The 22,875-nt window shown below is 47.7% G+C and overlaps 1 protein-coding gene across 1 annotated transcript in view; it reads left to right on the top strand.

Moving 5' to 3' along the window:
- The window catches only part of JPH2 (junctophilin 2), a 61,528-nt gene that overhangs the window by 5,185 nt on the left and 33,468 nt on the right, over window positions 1-22,875 (top strand). Inside the window, exon 2 of the mRNA XM_065892743.1 lies at window positions 18,735-19,524. Within this exon, the coding sequence (XP_065748815.1) occupies window positions 18,735-19,524 (790 nt within the window). The remainder of the gene's footprint in view (window positions 1-18,734; window positions 19,525-22,875) is intronic.

The following is a 22,875-nucleotide window of genomic DNA, read 5'->3' as shown; positions in this document are numbered from 1 at the left end:
ATTAATATATGATGTTTGGTTTTCTCTTTCTGACTTACTTCACTCTGTATGACAGACTCTAGGTCCATCCACGTCTCTACAAATGACCCAATTTCGTTCCTTTTTATGGCTGAGTAATATTCCATTGTATATATGTACCACATCTTCTTTATCCATTCGTCTGTCGATGGGCATTTAGGTTGCTTCCACGACCTGGCTATTGTGTAAACAGTGCTGCAGTGAACATTGGGGTGCATGTGTCTTTTTGAATTATGGTTTTCTCTGGGTATATGCCCAGTAGTGGGTCTTTTTAAAAAATATTTATTGGGGTATAGTTGATTCATAATGTTGTGTTAGTTTTAGGTGTACAGCAAAGTGAATCAGTTATACACATACATAGATCCACCCTGTTTTTAAAGACTCCTTTCCCATATAGTCCGTTACAGACTATACATAATCTGTAATGCAGAGTAGAGTTCCCTGCGCTTTACAGCAGGTTCTTATTAGTTGTCTGTTTCATATACAGTAGTGTGTACAGGTCAATCCCAGTCTCCCAATTTATTACTGAGACTTCTTAACTACTCTCTCATCTACTACACTAGTGGCTTTCAAATTTTTACGACTACAACCCACCTTAAGATATGTATTTCCCATTGTAATTCTATACACACACACACAAAAACATAAAACTGAAGCAAATCATCATGAAACAGTATTTCTCTTCCTATATGCTGTACTTGCTCTTTTCTCTTTTATGAGCTATTATTGATAGAATTATTGTTCTCTCTTGTTGAGAGAATTAAATGATGCCCTGATATACTTAAAATACTTAGAACAGTGTTAGGCATGTGGTTAGTGCTCTTTATTATTATTACATACTGAAAAAATGATATTTTAATGTTTAAGTATGAGACCTGGGTCAAAAACACAACCTTCTATGCTCTGGATACAGATTTCTTTATCCTTCCCAAAGCTGATGACTTAAGCTCATTTTAGCCCAATTGACTCTGAACATGGGAGCTAAATGAACTTGCCAGGCTACAGGCCGAATAATACCTGATGTCACATTATCTGGGCCTGTGATATGGGTTCCTTGAAGCAACTTAACCTCCATATTTCTTTACATATTTGCTCTGCAAAGGAATATCGTTTCTATTGATCTATGTGTCTATCTTTGTGCCAATATCACACTGCCTTGGTTAGTGGAGCTTTAAAACAAGTTTTTAAATCAGAGTAAATCCTCCAACTTCGCTCTCCTTGTTCAAGACCGTTTCAGTTATTCTAGATCATTTCCATTTCTATATAGATGATAAAACCAGGTTGTCAATTTCTACTAAAAAAGCCTGATGGAAATTTGATTAAAAATGCATTTGATGGATTATGCTGAAGTATATTCAACACAACTTCACAATTAAGATAAACATAAGAACCAAAGGCAGTTTGTAAAGAGGTGACGGTATTATCTCTTCACTAGAGAATTTAAGAGACCCATCCATATAGGTCTATGGAAACTGTCTTGTTGCTTTTTAAATTCTTTTTTTCCATTTTCTTGGATCCTAGTTAGTTTTCTAAAAATTTGCTGCATTGTTCATACTGATGCATTCATTACATTCATTTATTGTGTGATTATGAGTAAAATAATTACAGAAAAAATGCATTTGATCTACACATCAATTTGGAGAGAATGGCCATCTGAACAGCAGTGAGCCTTCCAATCATGGACATGGTATATATCCCTATTTATTTAGGTCTTCTTTAATTTTGTTCGGCAAAGTTTTCAATGTCTTGCACTTTTTTTTGATAAAATTAACAAGTATTTTACTTTTTTATGATATTATAAATGGCATTTTAAATTTCATTGTTCCAATTGTTCACTGCTTTTTCAATCCTTTCACCTTGCTAAATTAATTTCTTAGTTTTGGTGTGATTTTTTGGGGGGTGGGGGTTGTTTTTCAGATTTAAAAAGAACGTCTTTTAATTTAGAATTTCTTGATTGCTTTTAAAACTCAAGTGTAGAAGTCCTAAGAGAATCTGATGGGACTAAAGGAAGCCTGTGTTACTTAAACACTTGGGGCTTAGAGTAGCCAGATCTGGGTCCAAATCCCAGTGGGGCCACTTCTTAAGTCTACAAACATAAGCGTATCATGTGAGCTCTTTCACCTTCCATTTCCTTTTTTCCATTAGGGATGTCAAAATCTCCCTCAAAATGTGATTGAAACAATGAAATGAGATAATACATAAAAAGGACTTGGCAGGATGCCTGGCACGGAGGAAATGCTGAAACATATATTCTCTTCCCTGTGTTTCTTTTACAGTCCAAAGGGCGAACTAATTCAGGATGGCCTGAACCACACCTGCCTCCGTTTGGGGAAGAATATTTCAGTACAAAACGTAGCTTTTGATTTTGGAGCACTTAAGTAAGCCAAGACTTTGCTTAGTTCTGCCTTGGGTCCTGCCAGTGTAGATGGAACCCAAGACAGGCATGATTCCATTTCGAATGTAGAATCAGCATAATTTAACCTCATCTTGGAAATCTCATGTCCCAGTTCACAGCCAGGGGGTCAGCATAAGAGTCATCTGGGCTGCTGTCACAGCAGCTTCTTGGCATTTATCCGGGACTCCAGGGGAGCAGAGTGGACCCTCAGTGAGACAGGGAAGTGGATGTCACTAGTCCTCTCTGCAGCCTTGTTTTCTGGGATGCATGTGTCCAGTTGGCCAAATCTCCCCAGACGTACCCCTGTCCAAGGCCAGGCCCTTGGCATTCATCGAGCTGGCTTGCTTCCAGGGCCTGCTAATTTCATGTCCCCAGCAGCTGTTGCTTGGACCAGCCCTGGCTGCCACACCTTTGTGAGGAATGTCCAGTCTCATTTTCTAAGGGCCCTGGTTGAGGGCGGGGTGTGGGGTGAGGGAGACAGGCTTGCTTCCTGCCATAGCCCAGAGGGCCGCTCCTGTTCTCTTCTTTCCTTTCCCAAGCCAGAGCCACAGAGTAGGTGGGCTTTGGGTCTGGTCAAGACCAAGGCCTCTACTTAACTACTGCATAACTGGGAGTCGACTGACCCGGACCCGCCTGGCAGAATCGAGAGGGCGATCAGGGGCAGTGGGAACTCCAGAAGCCTCTCCCCCTAGGCGAGTAGTGAGCACCTTGTGCCTGGAGGTATTCAAGCATGTGAACCGTGTAGAATGGGGGCCACACCCTGAGGCCTGAGGGTGGGCCGCAACCTGCAGGAAATGCTCTGTGTGGCACGCACAATGTTTTTCTTACTTTTATTTTTAATTAAATTTGAATCCTTTGTGAATACCGTCTTAACAAAGTGATCAAATTTCACATCATTGATGACAGGACAACCAGACAATAGGGGCCTTTGTTGGGATGTGCAGAGAAGGACACAGCATCCCCTATATAATATTCCTGCCGGGAAGGTGTGGTACAGGGTAGTTCACGCAAGGCCTGGTAGGCCATTGTAAGAATCTGGCTTTTACCCTGAGAAAAATGTGGGCTATAAAAGTGACAGGCTCTGACTTTGTTTAGAGGGCTTCCTTTGGCTACTGTGTTCAGAGGCGGTTTGGGGGCAAGGATGTGGTGCAGAAAGGGTGGAAGCAGGGAGATCAATTAGTGTGTCTATTGCAATGAGACATGACGATGGTTTGGACCTTCAACCTGGATCAGCAGAGGTGGGGAGAAGTGGTTGAGCTCTGGGTCTGTTTTGAACCTGGAGCCGAAAGATTGGGCTGATAGATTGCATAGGGGGAGTGAGAGAAAGAAGAGTCAAGGAAGCTTCCAAGGCTTTGGCCTGAGCCACAAAGGATGGCGTTGCCCTGAGCTAAGATAGGGTGAGGGTTTGAAGAGGGAAGGTCAGGAGCTCGGTGCTGTACACTGAGAGTCAGCAAAGCCCGTTAAACACGGCACGTGGGCGTGAGGTGAGGGTTGTGGGCGGGCGTGCACACAGACACGGATCCCTGAGAAACCAGTGGGGGGTCTGAGCCCAGGCCGTCTCCCCTTGATCCCTTTCCTCCCCCACACTCAATTATTTCTGGCTTCCAAGGCCCTCAGCGTTGTTGAGCTGACCCAGGGCCTGGCAAAGATGCTTCCCCGGAGGCCCCAGGGTTGTCAGCATCCGCTCAGTGTCACCTGATTAATCCCCTGTTGGTGATCCTGCGAAACCAGAGACAGTGGAGTTTGATGGGAGGTAGCATTGGGGGGCCACAGGAGGGGACTTCGGGACCACCTCGCAGGCGAGCCAGAGAGCAAGGCCTTGGGATTGTTACAGGAAAAACGGAAGAGCATCTATATGCCCACCCAAAGGGACTGTTCAATTAATTCATAAGACCATGCCAGGAAGTACGAAAACCATTAAAAAGACCGAGGCAGAACTACACCTCAATTAAAAAAAAAAAAGTTTAAAAAGAGAGAGGGAGAAAAAAAAAAAACAAGACAGAGACAGGGACTTCCCTGGTGGTCCAGTGGTTAGGACTCTGAGCTTCCACTGCAGGGGGCGTGGGTTCGAGCCCTGGTCGGGGAACTAAGATTCCTGTATACTGCACGACGCAGCTGGGGGAAGGGGGGAAGGACAGAGACAGACCCACCTATACTCATATGGAAAGGAATCTAAGACATTTTAAGCAAACAAGAGCCACTGGGCAAATATTTATTGCGGGGGGAAGGTGTTAGGGTGGGGAGCAGCTAATCTTTTAGTTCACTTGTGATATATACAGGCTTGTAAATAAGTAGAAAAGGTCCTGGAAGGACTGAAATTGTTAACAGTGATTACCTCTGGGGAGACAATACAAGAGTTTTTTTATTTTAAATACTCCTCTGTTGTTTGAATTTTATGCAACGGGCACGTGCAACTTTGTAAGTTTTTCAGAAGTGCTCTCCCCGCAACACGTAAACGTTTATACGCTGACATGCTAAGAAGCCTTCAGGGTACAAAGAGAGTTTGGGGGCTCTAAGGAGAGTCCCCCGGAATCTAGGCTCAGATCCCAAAGGAGTTCCCTTCATTCTGCCCCACTCTGGGGTATTCAGCTCTTCAAGGTAAAGCAGGATTGAAAGGGCAAGGAAGGCAGGCGATCTGTTCTTTAGTCCCAGCTGAGCTACTGCCTGGCTGTGTGGCTTTGGGTAGGTCCCTGTACCACTCTGTGCCTAAGCTTCCTCCCCTGTATAATGAGGGGCTGAACCACACTTACTCCTGGAGGTAAGTCGATTTCTCGCACATGCAACATCAGCTACTCGACTGTGGCTGCCCGGAGAGGTGGTGAGGGGAGACTGCTCCGCCTTATTAGGATTCAGCATCATGATCGATTAACAATGTCTGTTGTGGACACAGGATGGGGAAGTGGTAGCCCATGTGACAGATGACTTGTTGCCTTGGACTAGATGGTCTTCAAGGTCCATTCCAGCTGTGCCTTTCTTGGGATTGAAATATTCTCACTTACCCCCGAGTTGAGGTTGTCTATGACCCTGTTGTGCATGTGTGGATATCAGGAACGCGACAGTCTGTATTAGCTACGGGGCGCTGGCATCAGCTCCTACTGGTGCATGACGGCCCATTGTTAAGTTTTCAGGAATTTTGCAAGCTGGCTGTTCGACCGCTGGTAGCTTCACTGGCCAGGGTGGGAATATTTAGATGATGGAAATTGGCCGACGCGATGAATCAGGGTTGTTTGTTTTTCCAAAGAGCTGTTTTACCAGCATACCAGGAACAATGTGCTAATACGAAATGCACTTCTCTCCTTCCCACCCAAATTTAGGGCAACCAACCCTCCCAGTTTCCAACCCTCCTGGTTTGCCTGGGAACTGTCCTGGTTTTAGTACTGAAAGTATTAAAGTTTCTCGGGAAACCCCTCAATCTCAGGCAAACGGGGATGACTGGTCACCCTGCAATCCTTTCCCAAGAAGTGAAGGGAGCCAACATTTATCGAGAGTCTGAGGTCTCTGCTAGATAACTCACAGGACACTCACAGCAACCCTGCAAGGAAAATTGCTTTGCTTCCTTTGCTGAGCAGAGATAGACTCAAAAAGAACTTGTCCAGGGCCAGGTACTCATGTACTCATTTGACAGTAGCTGCTGGATGCCTTCTCTGGGCATCACATTGAGGGCTGGAGATGCTGTGGTGAGCAAGGCATTGGGTCCCTGCCCTCAAGAGTGTGCATTCTAACAGCAGAGACCAGCATTGGACAGTTATTTAATTACAACATGGGATAAATAATTTGAAGGGCAAGTAGAGGGTTTATGAGCTGATAATGGGTGAGCCTAGTCTGGCCGGGTAATCAGAGAAGGCTTCCTTGAGGAAGTGATCTTAGCCTTGAGGCTGAGATCTTAAGGATGGGTGATGGGAGGACCACATGGTGCCGGACAAAAGGAATACTGAGTGCAAAGGCTTGGAGGTGGGAACGGAGCATGCTGTGTTCAAGAAAAGGTGGGGGCTTCCCTGGTGGCGCAGTGGTTGAGAGCCCGCCTGCCGATGCAGGGGACGTGGGTTCGTGCCCCAGTCCGGGAAGATCCCACATGCCGCGGAGCGGCTGGGCCCGTGAACCGTGGCCGCTGAGCCTGCACGTCCGGAGCCTGTGCTCCGCAACGGGAGAGGCCACAACAGTGAGAGGCCCGTGTACTGAAAAAATAAACAAATAAATAAAAAAGAAAAGGTGGGAGCACAGAGACTGGGAGAGAGAGTGGGATACATGAGGCTGGAGGGTTGGCAGGGCCCAAGCCAAGAGGGCTTCGTGGGTCACAACGAAGAGTTTGAATTTCATCCTTACAGCAGATGCTGTGGGACACCCTCAGACATGCCGCAGGAGCAGGGTCCTCTTTTCCCCAGCTGCCGGAAGTTTGGGCTGCTGATGGCTCATAGCTGGCCATTGCCCTCTGTCAAAAGGAGGTGCCCCCCTCTGGGGGTAACCCACAGTTAAGGACTAGTTGATACAGGAGTACAAAGACCCAGCCTCCTTGCTTTGATTTTGGACAACTCTGAAGGGCCATACCAGCTCCAGAGATCCCCATGCGATCCAGTGAGGCTTTAGCTGCAACTGTTCAACTTCTTCCACTTATTGAAGCCTGCTTCCTTCCTTACGGCTGTTTGCCCTGAGAGCCCTCCCCCCAAAATCACCCACATGCAATCTCAGTCTCAGAATATGTTTCCCAGGGGACAATCCTCCCTCAAGGTACTGGGAAGCCGTCACAAAGTTTTACGTGGGGATAACCTGATCACATCTGCATCTTACAAAGGAGATGACTCTGGTGCCAGCGAAGCTGGATTGAAGTGGGTATCTGGGGAGGCAAAGACCAGGGCAGACGCTACTGTAGTTAACCAGGGAATATTGGCACAGCCCTGCACTAGATGGACGGAGTGGAGATAAAGGGAAGTGGGGAGAGATTAAAGAGATATTCAGAGTCAGGTCTGTTTCCAAAACCCAAGCAATTTCCATTATTCTTTGCTGCTCCCAAAGATGTCTCAGGTTTGACTTGCTCTCTCTGGGACACAGGATCCATGGTCTTCATCAAGGTGGTATGGGTCCCCTATAGTCAAGAGCATCTATGTGGCTGTCCATGGCATGGGCATGTGTGTTCACCACAATGTGCATTCCTGGTTTACCTCATCTGATTTAGGGTGCCTGGACAAGAGCCGTGACCCTTGGACTCTTCTGGCACTCACTCCCCTACCTGCCATGCTCTATCTTAAACCCTGTCTGAAATCTATTGTTGATGCTTCCGTGGTCCTGCCCAAAGATCTTGAACTAACTTCTAAGACTACGTGAGAGGACTTGGAGAAGGATCAGAGATGGCTGTTGGACAAAATAGACAATATATAGACAAGATAGCGGCCATAGGTGGGAAGAAGTAATGAGAGTTTGGAGGAAGGAAGGTGGCCTGGGTAGGTTTCTGAAGGTGGTGGCTTTGAAAGTAGGCTTTGGGGGATTTGGGGAGGAAAACTGAGAAGGTGAGCTGGGACCAGGTCATGAAGACACTGAACTGTCAGGTAAGGACTTCCATGGGCAGTGGGGACCCCTGGAGAGGAGCTACTCCTGATTCCTTTCTCTCCATCTCTGTTCAGTCCCCTAGGGACACTGACAGTTGGACCTCAGTTTCCTAGAAATAGGCAGGTGTCACCGGCCAGAGGGGATGGTGTTCTCAGTAGTCATTCTGTATTTGGAGGCAGAATCCATGGTCTGACCCACAAGTCTCTTCTCTGTCTCCCCTTGGGTTTCTAAAACAGTCATGCTTTCTTCTGAGCTGAGGTTTGGGTGAGGGTTTCTGAATCTTTCACTTGTAAGGGGTATTCTGAGGTTCTTAGAGGTACAGAGGAGAAAGCACTGGCCAGGATGCTTGGCTGTGATCACCAACAACTGCTACACTGGTGTGATCATAAGCAAGTTATTTACATTTTTTTTTTTTTTTTTTTTTTTTGCGGTATGCGGGCTTCTCACTGCTGTGGCCTCTCCTGCTGCGGAGCACAGGCTCCGGGCGTTCAGGCCCAGCGGCCATGGCTCACGGGCCCAGCCGCTCCGTGGCATGTGGGTCTTCCTGGACCGGGGCACGAACCCGCGTCCCCTGCATCGGCGGGCAGACTCTCAACCACTGCGCCACCAGGGAAGCCCTATTTACATTTTTAGTGTCAGTTTTTCCCACTGTCAAATCAGAATGCTAATACTTGTATCTGTTTGGATATTTTTTTCTGTCTGCAAGTAACAGAAAACCCTAACTCCAGATGACCTAAACTAGCCCTTTCCAACAAAAATATGACATGGGCTCCAAACATAATTTAAAATTTTCCAGTAGCCACATTTAAAAAGGTGAAATGAATTTTAATCACATCTTTTATTTAACCCATTACCCCAAATATTATAATCTCCACATGTAATCAATATGTAATTATTAGTGAGATATTTTACATTCTTTGTTGTACTAAATCTTTTTATTTTTATTCATTTATTTATTTATTCATTGGCTGCACTGGGTCTTCGTTGCTGTGCACTGGCTTTCCTAGTTGCGGCGAGCAGGGGCTACTCTTTGTTGAGGTGCGCGGGCTCTAGAGCGCAGGCTCAGTAGTTGTGGCACGTGGGCTTAGTTGCTCTGAGGCTTGTGGGATCTTCCCAGACTAGGGCTCAAACCTGTGTTGCCTGCATTGGGAGGCGGATTCTTAACCACTGCGCTACCAGGGAAGTCCCTGTACTAAAACTTTTAAATTCAGTGCTCAATAACCACACGCATCTAATGGCTACCGTATTAGAGAGCACAGACCTTGTTTAATAAGGATATTTCTAATCACACATAAACAAGAATCCAGAGGTAGGCAAGTCTCAGGACTGGTTAATTTGGAGGCACAACAGCATCAGCAAGACCCAGGTTCCTGCTACCTTTTTGCTCTGCCATCCACAGAGTGTCAGTTTTGTTCTCAGCTAGTTCCCCTCATGGTCCCAATATGGCTGCCACAGCTCCAGGAGTCATGTCCACATGCGACAACATCCAGCAGAAAAAGAGGGTATGTTTCTCCACAAGTACCTCTTCAGAAGAACTAAGAACTCTTTCTTGTCTCCCTTGCCCCACACCTTTTGCTGACTTACCTCAGGTCTCAATGCCAGAGTTCATCACATGTTCATATGCTCATGTCTAATCCAATCACTAGCAAGGTGGATAGACTTGAATGCCTGGCCTTTTTTTTTTTTTTGGCTGTGCCTTGCAGCTTGCAGGATCTTAGTTCCCCTACCAGGGACTGAACCTGGGCCCTGGCAGTGAAAGCACCGAGTCCTAACCACTGGACCACCAGGGAATTCCCGAATGCCTGGCTTAGAGCAATCAAGATTTACCCCTGGATTGGAGACCTTACTCTGAGTCACATGGGAGGAATACTGGACCCTGGGACAAAAATTAAGGCTGTATTAGCAAAGAGATTAGACAATTGTTGTTGGGTAAGCAACAACCAACAATAGCTGTACAATAATACCTGCTCCCCTGACCCCACCAGGGGTTAAACTGATGTGCGCCTTATGGTCATTTCCCAAAGTGGGTTCCATGGAATACTAATCCTGACAGGTGTTCTGCAAGAAGGGTCCTCTGATTAACTAGCATCTCCTCACGGAGACTCATGGTCCCCAGGAGCACTTTAGGAGTTCTGACAAACTCCCACAGGCAGGAAAACTCTCATTTCATTTAACCTCCTCAAACTGTCTTGACTTCAGAATTGGTTTTCTTTTTTTCCTTGATAAAATACATTAACACCAGTTTTGCGAAACACAGTTTTTGGAGATCCTGCCTTAATGGATTATTAAGTTATACAGCCAGGAAAATTTTCCACAGGCCATACACCTCCAGTTTGGCCTCTTATGGTCAGAACTGGATGAGCCGTACCTACCACGTTGGGAAGATTCCTGCAGACCAGGTAGTGGATAGAGGCCCCAGTGACTCAGGCCACAGGCATCCTTTTCCTGAGAAGGAATGAAAAGTGCAGTTTTGCCCTAACTAAACTCATCCAAAACTTGGATTCAGACCCTATGGGAAAGTCGCACGTCAGGGTGCTGGCGTGTGGTTACTTGCTTATTTTCCTAGACTTAGTTTTGATTACCCTTTCGGTGTCTTCCTTCCCTTGCTTTCTCTTTGTCAAAGCAAATGTATTCACACTGACGTTTAAAACCACAGAAGCCCTCTTATCTGATGTCATCAATACCAAATGCAAGCTGGTTAACTGAATGTTAGAAAGATTTTTAAAATGATTTATATATCTTATGACATTTATTTTCATTTATATCACATTTACGTATAGTGTATAGATATTCAGTCTTTTTCATTCACTAATCTTTTGATGGCAAAGCTTTTTTGCGGGGGGAGAGAGAGAATGTGCTTCGTGGCTTGCGGGATCTTAGTTCCCCGACCAGGGATCGAACCCGGGCCCTAGGCAGTGAAAGCACAGACTCCTGACCACTGGACCGCCAGGGAATTCCCGGCAAAGCCTTTTTTATGATGGCAGTGGAGTTTCCCACTGTCTTCCATTCCTGTAACGTATCATCTATAATTTCCAGTTTCTGTTGGTTTCTTTAAAATGGAGCAAGAAATTAAAGACACTGCAACGTAGTCCGAGTGTAGAAAACGTCTAGATTTCTATAATTTTGTTCCAACCTTTTATAGTTATCCCATTCATGCCAAATTTGGGAGCGATTTTTAAGGAACTGTCTCCCTGTGAACATCCAAAAACATTCAGCTTGTGTTTGGAGAAGACTCTTCTTCTGTACACTCATAGTCCATTGGTTTAGAGAACAAATATTAATAAATAACAAAATTTCAATAATGAGTACAATGGAGGTAAACAGGTTTAGGAACAGTCTTAAATAAACACACAGTTCCACATGTGGGAACAGAGGCGTGGATTTGCTAGGGCATAGGCTGCTGGCCAGGCACATCAGGGTGCTAAGGGCATCAGTTAGCAGGTTTTACAACAGAAGAACAGAGCATGGTGGCTAACTGTAGGTCAGTGGAAAACTTTTACAGAATTCATATTAGAATCATCTGAGATGCTTTCCAGTATCCACATCAACTAAGTCATAATCTCTGGCCCTGGGGAGTGGATCTTAAACTATAGATGTGGCTTCCAGAAACTCCTCCATCCTGTGTGTTTAGAGGGTGTGGAGGCAGGTCTCACTGATGAGCGGACCCCCAAATGTTCTTCTCAAGGACAGAAGTTCTGAGGCCCGACTCAGGGGTATTCCCAAACCAGCGAAAGCCGGGCATTCCAGGCCACCAGCCCGGTCTCTTACCAGCACACACACCTAGGCAGAAAACCAGAGCTGGTCTCATTCTCTCCCTCTGAGTTCTCTCTGTCCTCCCTGGCTCCTCTTCATCTTCCCAGTTAATCCCAGTTAATCCTTTGCCAGCTTTTCTGAGCAAAGACTCTGACCTGCCAAAAAGCTAGCCTTTATTGAGCACTTGCTGTGTGCTAGCTGCCTCACATAGAGTTCACTTAATCTTTGGTCAACCAACCCTCTCCACTCCACTGCCAACCAAGATCTGGATCGTCATCTCTCTGGACCACACTGCTGGGGCTGCTTAACGTTTATTTCTGATGATTGATTAAATCCAGTCTATTGCTGGCACTAGACTCCAAGCCCCTTGAAGGCAGGGACCACGTCTATTTATTCACACTGCATCCCCAGCACCCAGCCCAGTGAATGCAGGGTGCACTGCAAATACTTGCTGATTCAAAGGAATGAATGAAAAACCATATAAAGTAGGTATCATTACCTCCATGTTATAGGACAGCTGAGGCTTACCGGGTTTCAATAACTTATGCATGTTTTAGAACTATCCAGTGTCAGAGTTAAGGTTAAAACCCAGGTTATTCTATACTAAGCCTGAAGGGGAATTGCAGGGAGAAGGCGATATTCAGGTTTTATTAAACTTAGGAGCCTGGTCTGTATATTAGGACTACATTTACCATGGTTACAGACTTCACCAGCCTTTTACAAATAGCCCAATAACTCCCAGAGTTAGATGTGAGTATTCTCGGTAGCCACTGCCAGTCCCTACTGAGCACTTACCATGCGCTGAGTCATGAGGGGAAAGAAAAATGCAGTTCCTGCCCTTGAAAGAACAGCAGGGTGTCATTCAGGAGAAAATCCTCCCAGATTCATCAGATGTTAACTCACGGCTTCCTCAGGCCTGGGAACTGTGCTAGTTGCTGAGATCACAGCAAGTAAGCTAGATATGATGCCTTCCCTCTTGGAAGCCACAGTTTGGTAGGGAAGGCTTAAGGTGAATAAATGATCATAGTAATCAGTTAGCTGCTACTACACACAATGCCCAGAAGTACTGATATCATGTGGTGGTACTCAGGGGGAAGGGCTCAGGAAATCATCCTGGATGTAGTCAGGTTTAAGCTGAATCTTGAAATATCACTAGAAGCTGACCAGGGGAGGAGAGAGAAGAGCACACCAACAAAAAGAAGGGAAGCATGTGCAAAGGCCCTGAGGTAGGAAGGCGAGTGTGACTGGAGAGCTGTTCAAAAAGAGTCAGGAAAGGTGGGCAGGGGCAGCCCACTCCGGGCTTTGTAGGCTGCTGAGAATCTTGGTCCTTACCCTGCGGGCAGTGGGAAGCCCTGTAATGTCTACAAGTCCCAGTGAGGGGATCATCCCCAAGGGTATTAGGAAGCGCTTCCTTACATAGAGGCTCCTCTCAGCCAGATGGCTGTGGGTGGGTCCTCCTCTCCCTCTTTGGATGCATTCTTCCTGTCCCCAGAGAGAACTGTCCTGCCTTAGAGAGTCAGGCAGGGGATGGCTCCAGCACTTGGCTCTTCCCCCTTCCCAGGGCCCCATCACTCCCAGCCTCCCCTGGGTGTTTGTGCCTCTTACCACTTGCTCGTAAGTTTCCTAATATAGCCTGGCCATTTCCTCCCCAACTGGAGGCCAAGAGCTCTTCTCCTGTTGCAATCTCAGTTTTTCCTGGGCTTAAAGTGGCCACGTCAGCCCATCTCCTGCCAAATTTAAGCCAAAGGTAGACTGGCTGATTTAATTTCACAAACTTGTCCATTCTCGAGATTAGATGTCTTCTTTCCTTCCTCTGGCTTACCATCTTCTCTGCTCTTTTCTCACTCACTTCCCCCTTTGATTTATATATATTTTTTCTTCTTTCTTCTGAGACTTCTGGAAGGAGCACAGCCAGACATGGGTGTGAGTTTTGACTCTGTGCATTTATTAGCTGTGTCATCTTCGGTGAGCCTTATAGGAACTATTAAATATCTCTCTGGTCATTTCGCAGACCTGTTTTCAGATGGATAGAGCAGAAAGAAAAGAAAATAGTTGGAAAGTGCATGCTATTCACTCACTCACTCACTCATTCAGCAAATATTTATTGAGTACCTATTTGATACTGTTCTAGGTACTAAGGATACAACAGTGAGCAAAAAAGAATGGAATCCCTGCCTTTGTGGAACTTACATTCCAGTAGGAGAGATGGTTAATAAACAAAAGAAAAAGCAAAATATATGTAATATTAGATATGCTATGAAGGAAAAAAGAAGGCAAAGAAGGGAGATAAAAAGAAAAATCCTTGGGTGGGGGTTATAATTTTAAATAGGGTGGTGAGGGAGTCTTCAGGGAGATGACATTTGAGTAAAGGCTTGAAGATGGTGAGGGAGTGAGCCATGCAGATATCTGGAGGAAGAACATTCTAGGCAGAGCAAACAGCAAATGCAAAGGCCCTGAGGCAGGACCATGGCTAGTGTGCGGGAAGAATAGCAAGGAGGCCTCTGTGGCTAGAGTGAAGTGAGGGAAAGGGGAGAATGGGAGGCGGTAAGGATGGAGGAGTGATGGGGATGAGATCAGGTAGGGCCTTGTGGGTCACTAAGGACTTCAGCTTTTTTTCTGAGTAAGAAGGAGCAGAGCAGTGTCGGGATCTGGCTTATTATATTTGAACAGAATCCCCCCTGATAGGTGTGTTAGGGAGATAATGGTGGCTCAGACTACCATCTAGCAGCAATGGGGGTGGTGAGACGTGGCGAGATTCTAGATTCACTTGGAAAGTAGAGTGGACAGGATTTCCTGATGGATATTTGCAGGACGCTGTACTGGGTAGGGTTTTTTTTTTTTCCTTAAAAATTTATTTACAAATTATTCATTTATCAAATCAACTTTATTGAGGGATAATTTCCATGCAATAAAACACATTTTAAGGGCACAGTCTTTTTTTTTTTTTGGAATTTTATTTTATTTATTTTTTTATACAGCAGGTTATTAGTCATCCATTTTATACACATCAGTATATACATGTCAATCCCAATTGCCCAATTCATCACACCCCCCCACCCCACCCCCCCGAGGTGTACAGTCTTGACAAATGTCTACACCTGTGTAACCACCAGCATAGTCAAGATACAGAACATTTACATCAACTCAGAAAGTTCCCTTGTGCCCCTGCACAGTGGATCCCCCTTACCCCTCTGGTAACCACGGATCTGCTTTCTATCACCATAGTTTAGTTTTTTCCAGGCTTTCATGTCATTGGAATCATATGATTTGTCTCCGGCTTCATTCCCTTGGCACGTTTTTGAGATCCACCCATGTTGGTGTGTGTTTCAGTAACATGCTACTTTTTATCGCAGACTAGTATTCCATTGTGTGGTTGAGCGCGGTTTGTTTATCCATTTTCCAGTTAATGGACATTTGGGTTGTTTCCATCTTTTGTTGTCTCCCAAAGAAGCCGGAAAACAGGTATTATTTTTCTACTTTCCAGGTAAGGAAATTGAGAATCAGAAGAAGTAGCTTGGTCAAGGTTCCCCAGCTTAGATGGTGTTTGAAACCAGTTTGTCTCTCTCTGTGTTTCTTTCTGTCCCCCTGCTTCCCACACAATGTGGCCCCATGTGGATGAACTTGGAAAATGGAGCATAATAGTTTTCTATCTGTCTCCTCACATTTTCATCCTTTGTAGCACACTCTCATTTCTTTATTCCCTACACTTGCCACATAATCCCACTTCCCCCCTTGAGTCAGACCTCAGTTCAAATCCCAGTTCTGCTTCTTCCTCACTGTGTGACTTTGGGCAAGTCACATAACCTCTCTGAACATCAATCCACCTAAGAAATGGAGAGCATATTTGCATCTTCCTTTGCGAGGTCATGCCCAACGTTCTCATCTCTCTCTGTCTCTCTCCATTTCTCTTTGGCCCTGTTACAGTTGATATTCTCTGATCGTTGGTTTTCCATGGCTGGTCATTGGAGGGAGGTGAGCCCTGCTGTCCCCTCACCCCTGGCTGTTCCTGCCTGCCATACTGAGGGGCCAGAAGCACCAGACACCCTCCCCAACAAATTAAAGCAGAATTTCAGGTGGCAAGGCCCGTGGATCTGTATTTTATCTTTAGCTTCTCACATGCATCCAGGATTGAGAACTGTGGGCTCAGAGCATGAGATAGACTTGGGTTTTGGTCCTGCTTCCTTGGTCAAGTCTAGTAACTTCTCAGATCACCAACTTCCTCTTCTGTAAATAAGCATCTGCATGAGACCCACCTCACAGGATTGCTGGGAGGTGTAAGTGAACCCCCCGCACTGTACGTGATCCTTGACGGGGTCTCTTCACACACAAAGGGCTGGGGCTGGGTAGGCGTGGGACCCTGAGCTGGAGCAGTCTGTGCTGGGAGGGGCCGGGCCGCGTGGAGTCATGGGGACTCACTGTCCTTTGCCTCCAGAGTCACAGTGCCCCGATTCCTAGAAGCCCAGCATCTCAAAGTGAGGCCAAACCTTAGAGCCTCATCACCAACATGTCATTGACTGATGGGGCAGTTGAGCCTGTAAGAAAGGAAGAGAGTCACCCAAGGTCACACAGTGAGATGGCGTCTCTGGACAGGTTCAAGCCAATCAATCAGCAAATATTTCTGGAGCACCTCTATGTGCCAGGCACTGTCCCAGATGCTGGGGATACATCAGAACAGAAAACAGGAAAGATCCCTGCACCCACAAGGCTTCCATTCTAGCAGGGGAGGAAAAGCAATAAACATAAATAAATAAGTCATATGGTATGTCAGAAGGTGACAAATGCTATAGAAAAAAAAGAAAAAGTAGATCACGGATATCTTGGTGCTTGTGGGGACACAGGCAGACTGTAGTTTTAAATAGGGTGGTCGGGTAGTCCTCAGTGAGCAAACACTTGAAGGATATAGGTAGGAAAAGAGTTCCTGGCAGAGGGAACAGCCAGTGCAAAGGTCCGAATGGGAACATGCCTGTCAGGTTGACCTTAAGAGTCCCTTACCAGCCATCCTGGGTCTTTGTTGTTAAGCCATTTGGTTCTTTTGGTTAACTAGGGCAGCACATCAGCTTGTGTTTAAAACAACGGCTCTGAATTTCCCCCCTCCCTTCAGTGAACATGATGTGTCAGGCACTGTTCTACATACAAAAGGCACAAAGACGAAGGCAGAGAGATGGCTTTCAGTGGTGCTGCTGCGGAGAGACCAAGAAGGTAGAACAGCTGTGTGTGGGGGTGAGGGAGGTGTTGAGTTGGAGATGCTGTGTAACATCTGGGGGCATCCATCTCCAAGGCAACATGTGGAGCTGCAGAGGGGAAGAAGTTGGGGATATATTCAGGAGAATCTGCAGGACACAGATGGCAGTTATAAAAACACCAGATGATGCAGTCACCCAGGGAGGACGGGGAGGAGGTTTTGGACGGAGCCCCGGGGAGCACAGCCTGTTAGGATGGGGGTGGAATACGAGGACATTTTGTCACCTTTGTATCAGCTTGTTCACACAACTCAGGTGACCTCACACGCTAGCATAACTTTGTAAAATCACACAACACATATCTTTTCTTTCTTAGTTCTTCAGCAATATTAGCTCATTTAAACCTCCAACAACCCTATGATGTAAGAGTCAATTGTTACCTGTTTGACGGGTGAGAAAGCTGAGCCTCAGAGAGGTTAAATCACTTGCCCAAGGTTACACAGCTAGCAAGGGCAGAGGTAGGGTTCGGACCCAGCAGCCTGGCTCCGCAGTCTGTGCTCCTAACCATTACTCTGTGCTTCCTCTCTATTCACGTCGTGGCCACATGCACAGATTCTATTTCCCAGGAGATCAGGTATTCACACTCATGGACATGCAAGGCCTTCTTGTTACCAGCTTCCTGTACACGCCATCTTGCGTACCCGTCGTCTTACACGGTCTCAGTTTCATTAATGCGCACAACTTCACACACTCACTCAGCCTCGAGTGTCTCAGATTACTTTGTGCTTTAACACTCAGATGGCCTTGTGTACTCAGACCTCACACATACCCATAATGTCACCTCCACTGGGCACTCACTCCAGTGTGTACACACCGCATCATACACTCATGGGCTCACAGAGGCAAAGGACACCAATAGGCACATTCCTAACAGTCTCCTCTACCCATGGCCTTGCACAAATACACACTCGCCTGTGCGCTGCAACATTCACACCGCTATGCAAACTCACCGTCTTATCCATTCATGACCTTGGACTTTCACGTCACCTTGCACACTAGGATAACCATGCACACGCATTCAGCCTCACATACCGACAGAGCCTTGCCTGCTCACAAGTTTGCACTCTTTGATCCTCTAGTAGTCTTGCACCCTCACTCAACTTTGCCTTTCCTGCATACTTAAGACCTCAGATGCTCTCATAACCTTATATACGTCCCATGCTCACGTGATCTCGGTCACCCTCTGTGCACACACTGCCTTGCACACTCAAGCTTCCACACTCACACAAATGCAATATTCACGCTACCGCACAAACTCACTGTCGTACCACTCGTGCTCTGGCACATTCATTTGCTCTGTGTGATTCCAAATCTGTGCACACTCACAGAGCCTCATCTGCTCACACAACCTCACACTTAAGACGGACTCACTCAACCTCACCCGATTTCGCACAGTAAAAGATCCTGGCGCATTCCCACCAACAGAAATACTCACACCGGTCATGCAAACTCCTTCCGGCCTGTCTGCTCGTGTCCTGGCACGCACTCCCGGGGCCCCGCCTTCCCGCACAACTTCACACACCGACACTCGTTATCACACCACCTCACTCCATCTTGCACGCTCGTGGCCCTGCCACGTTCCCACCGACGGAAATATTCACACCACTACGCAGACTTCTGGCTTGCACGCGTTTGTTCTCCCACACTCATTCACGCAACCTCACACACTCGGAGCCTCACAGGCTTTGGTCACTCCACCCTCCCTGCCCCGCAAGGGTCTGGCCCGCCCCGGCGCCCCCGGGGGCCCTGTCCGGCCGCCCCACTGACCGCCCTCTCCTCGCCCGCAGGGACGTACCAAGGCCAGTTCACCAACGGCATGCGCCATGGCTACGGCGTGCGCCAGAGCGTGCCCTACGGGATGGCCGTGGTGGTGCGCTCGCCGCTGCGCACGTCGCTCTCGTCCCTGCGCAGCGAGCACAGCAACGGCACGGTGGCCCCGGACTCGCCCGCCTCGCCGGCCACCGACGGCCCCACGCTGCCCGCGCCCGCCATCCCGCGCGGTGGCTTCGCGCTCAGCCTCCTGGCCAACGCCGAGGCGGCGGCGCGGGCGGCCAAGGGCGGCGGCCTGTTCCAGCGGGGCGCGCTGCTGGGGAAGATGCGCCGCGCCGAGTCGCGCGCGTCCCTGGGCAGCCAGCGCAGCCGCGTCAGTTTCCTCAAGAGCGACCTCAGCTCGGGCGCCAGCGACGCCGCGTCCACCGCCAGCCTGGGCGAGGGCGCCGAGGGCGCCGACGAGGCCGCGCCCTTTGAGGCCGACATCGACGCCACCACCACAGAGACCTACATGGGCGAGTGGAAGAACGACAAGCGCTCGGGCTTCGGCGTGAGCGAGCGCTCCAGCGGCCTCCGCTACGAGGGCGAGTGGCTGGACAACCTGCGCCACGGCTACGGCTGCACCACGCTGCCTGACGGCCATCGCGAGGAGGGCAAGTACCGCCACAACGTGCTGGTCAAGGGCACCAAGCGCCGCGTGCTGCCGCTCAAGAGCAGCAAGGTCCGCCAGAAGGTGGAGCACAGCGTGGAGGGCGCCCAGCGCGCCGCTGCCATCGCACGCCAGAAGGCCGAGATCGCCGCCTCCAGGTAGGACCCCGGGGGCGGGCGCAGATGAGTTGTGCCCCGCTTGGGTAAGAAATCCTGAGCCAGGGCAACCTAGGAGGCCCTGTTTCGGGTTCTTTCTCCATCAGGGGCTCCTCCATGACTCTGTATAGAGGACTCTATATAGAGGGTTCATTGGAGGTGCTTCGGGATCTCATGTCACCTGTTCATCTATTGTCTAGACATCCATCCATCATCCATCCATCCATCCATCCATACACTCAGTGACTCCCATCCACCCATTCACCCAACCCCTACCTTCACTTTTAAACCTTACATTCACCCAACCGTTATAACATCAACGTGAACGACCATCTCTCTACCCACCTATCCACCCAGCCCCTTAACTTCCTGCTTACTCATTCAACCACCCAGTCACCCATCCAGCCACCAGCCATTCATCCAACCACCCAGGCACCCATTCAACCACCCATCCATCCCCTCATCCCCAGCACCCACTTTCACTCAACTTCTCCCATCCACTGAACCACCAGCCATCCTATTCAACCATGCATCCATTCACCCAGCTACCTTCATTCACCCAGTTACCTCCATTTATCCAATCACCCCATTACCCAGTCATGTTTCCATTCACCGAAACAACATCCACTCCCACCCACCTACCCAGCCATCCAACTCTCCATCCATTATGCATCCATCCAACTGCCTTCATCACCCAGCCATACTTAGATCCAACAATCCATCCACCCTTCCATTCACTAAACCACCTCCATCCACCCATCCGCCAGCCCTGCATCCATCCACCCTCCATCCATTCAGTACCTATCCTTTCATCCATATTCAGGCCCCTCTATGTCTTTTTATTGTACTTCAGAAAAAGTTCCAATGTTGCCTTCAAAGATTTATAACACCTACTGTGTGCATGGCACTATTTTAAGTGGTTACAGGTATTGACTCATTCAGTCTCCTTAACAGTTTTATAATATTGGTACTATTTTTATTTCCATTTTACAGATGAGCTAAATGAGGCATTGAGAGATATGGTGGCTTGTCCCAAATCACCCAGGTAGCTAGTGGCCAGGTCGTAGGTGGTTCCTCCCCTCCTATCCAGCCTCATTTTCTACCACCCTTTCCTTGGATCTGGATTTTTTTCTCTGTACCAGTCGCACTGGCCTTTTATTATCCTTCTCTGGTTCTTCCTGTCAGAAGGCTTTTGTTCCTCCTGGTTCCTTTGCCTGGACTGCTCTTCCTTTCTCTTGCTGCCCCCTTAGTGTCTATTCCTCCTTCAGAGCTCAGGTCAAGCCTGACCCCCATAGAGAGCTAATGAGGCCCAACCCCCCATCTCAGGCCACCTCTCACTCAGCTGCGTGGATGTCTTCTTAGAACATCTCACAGTTGCAACTTTACGCTGCTTATGTGATTTTCTTTTAACCTAATACTTATAAAGGGCTTCCTATGAGCCAGTCACCATTCTGAGGTCTTTACATCCATTAACTCATTTAATCTTTACAAGATCGTGAGGGGGTAGGTACTATTATTATTCCCATTTTGCAAATGTGGCTGAGCTGCGGGGACAGCAGAGCGTGTGGCAGGACAGTGGTGACAGGTACTAGCCTGTCCCAGTGCCTGTAGCAATCCTGCTGGCGGCTCAGAACGAACTGGGCTGGAGGCTTTCGCACTGCGGTCTTCAGGATTAAGCAGACCGAGGGTCAAATCTTGGCCCTACCATCTTTTAGCTCAGACCTGGGCAAATCAGTTGGCCCGTCTGAACTTCCGTTTCCCCATCTGTGGTGCCACCGTTGCTTAGTTGTATGTTCTTGGCTAAGTCAACCTCAGTTGTCTCATTTATAAAAATGGGGCTGGTCTGAGAGTTAAGAAACATAGTGCAGGTCCAGTGGTTCACAGCCCTGTCATGGCGTGAGTTCCCCTGGAAGCCAACTTGGAGATGGAGGTTAGTGTGCGGGAAGTTTACAGGAGCCCTCTCAGGATCAGCACCTGTGGCGAAGGGAAGGCGGCAGGACTGGGCGGACGGAGATGCTGGGCTGCCGTGCAGTCTCCACAATGCGTCAGCCGACCACAAGGGGCAGCCTGCAGTGCAGATGACCTTCAAAGTTATCCCAAGTTGAAGTGAGGGAGCCGGATCTTTACACCTTCTGCACTGGATGCGGGCTAACGTCCAGAAAGGGGCGTGACCTGGGGCTGGATGGCTCTCCTCAGCCAAGGGCAATCCCTGGACAGGACTGACAGCGGGCAGCAGTCTGAGCAGCTGGGTTGGGGGCAGGGGGAGGGGAGAAATAAATCCTTGGTTCTGAAGGGGAGACTGGGTAGCAGATCACATTGTCTACTACAGTGCTGGCCACCTAGCAAGGACTTCATCAATATTACTAGTCATTGTCGTCCTTCGATGAATTCATTCTACAGATGTGGAAACTGAGGCTCAGAGAAGGAAGACAATATGTTTTAGCCCACCTGACAAGCGAGTGAGAGAACCAGGGCTTCAGCCCCTGGCTTTCTGATTCCAAAGCTTTAACCAGCACGTTTTCCCACTCTAAACTTTGTAAACTTTAAATTGTCATGAACGTATGCGTAGTTAGTATCATTAAGGCAGAAAGAAGGTGTGGGTAATTTTCTTAAGACTTCTTGGTTAGGGGCAGATCCAGGCTTGTGACCAGGCGATCATATAATTTATTGTCGACACTTTTATGAGTAAAAGGGGGGCACTTTTAAAAAATAACACTTTTATGGTGTACTGATTTTAGATTTACAGAAAAGTTGCAAAGATAGTACACAGAGTTCCCATATACTCTCCGCCCAGATTCCTCTAATGTTAACTTCTTTCATTACAGCAATACATTCATCAAAGCCAACATTCATACCTCACTGTTACCTAAACTCCAGACTTTAAGGTGGTGTCTGCCAGCTTCTTCTACTATAAAGTTACCATTTTCCCCTTTCCCTAATTTAATCTTTGGAACACAGACATCAAGTTCAGCCCACATTCAGGACAGAGAAGGGTCTGGAATTAAGCTCTACCTTTTGGAGGGGGAAGTCTCCACATACATTATTTGGAATCCTTCTGTACGGAAGATTTGTCTCTTCTTCCAAATGGAACGTTTAAAATTATTATGCCAAGTGTATATAGTTACGACAGGTGTAAGCCAGGACTGTCTGGGGCCACCCTGGGACACAGCAGAGCTTAGATTAGGTAAGAGCTGAAGCTCTTGATTTGGAAGACCAAGAGTTAGAATTCTGGCTCTTCTACTGAATTGCTATGTGACCTTGCCCAAGTTGCCTCACCACTCTGAACCCTGGATCTTCTTTCTTCCTAGGGTTTTTTGGGGGAGTAGATGAGCTAATGCCTGTAAAATGCCTGGC

The sequence above is a fragment of the Phocoena phocoena genome, chromosome 15, assembly GCF_963924675.1.
Source record: "Phocoena phocoena chromosome 15, mPhoPho1.1, whole genome shotgun sequence".
Lineage (NCBI taxonomy): Eukaryota > Metazoa > Chordata > Mammalia > Artiodactyla > Phocoenidae > Phocoena > Phocoena phocoena.
This window is presented reverse-complemented; position numbering and strand designations above follow the sequence as displayed.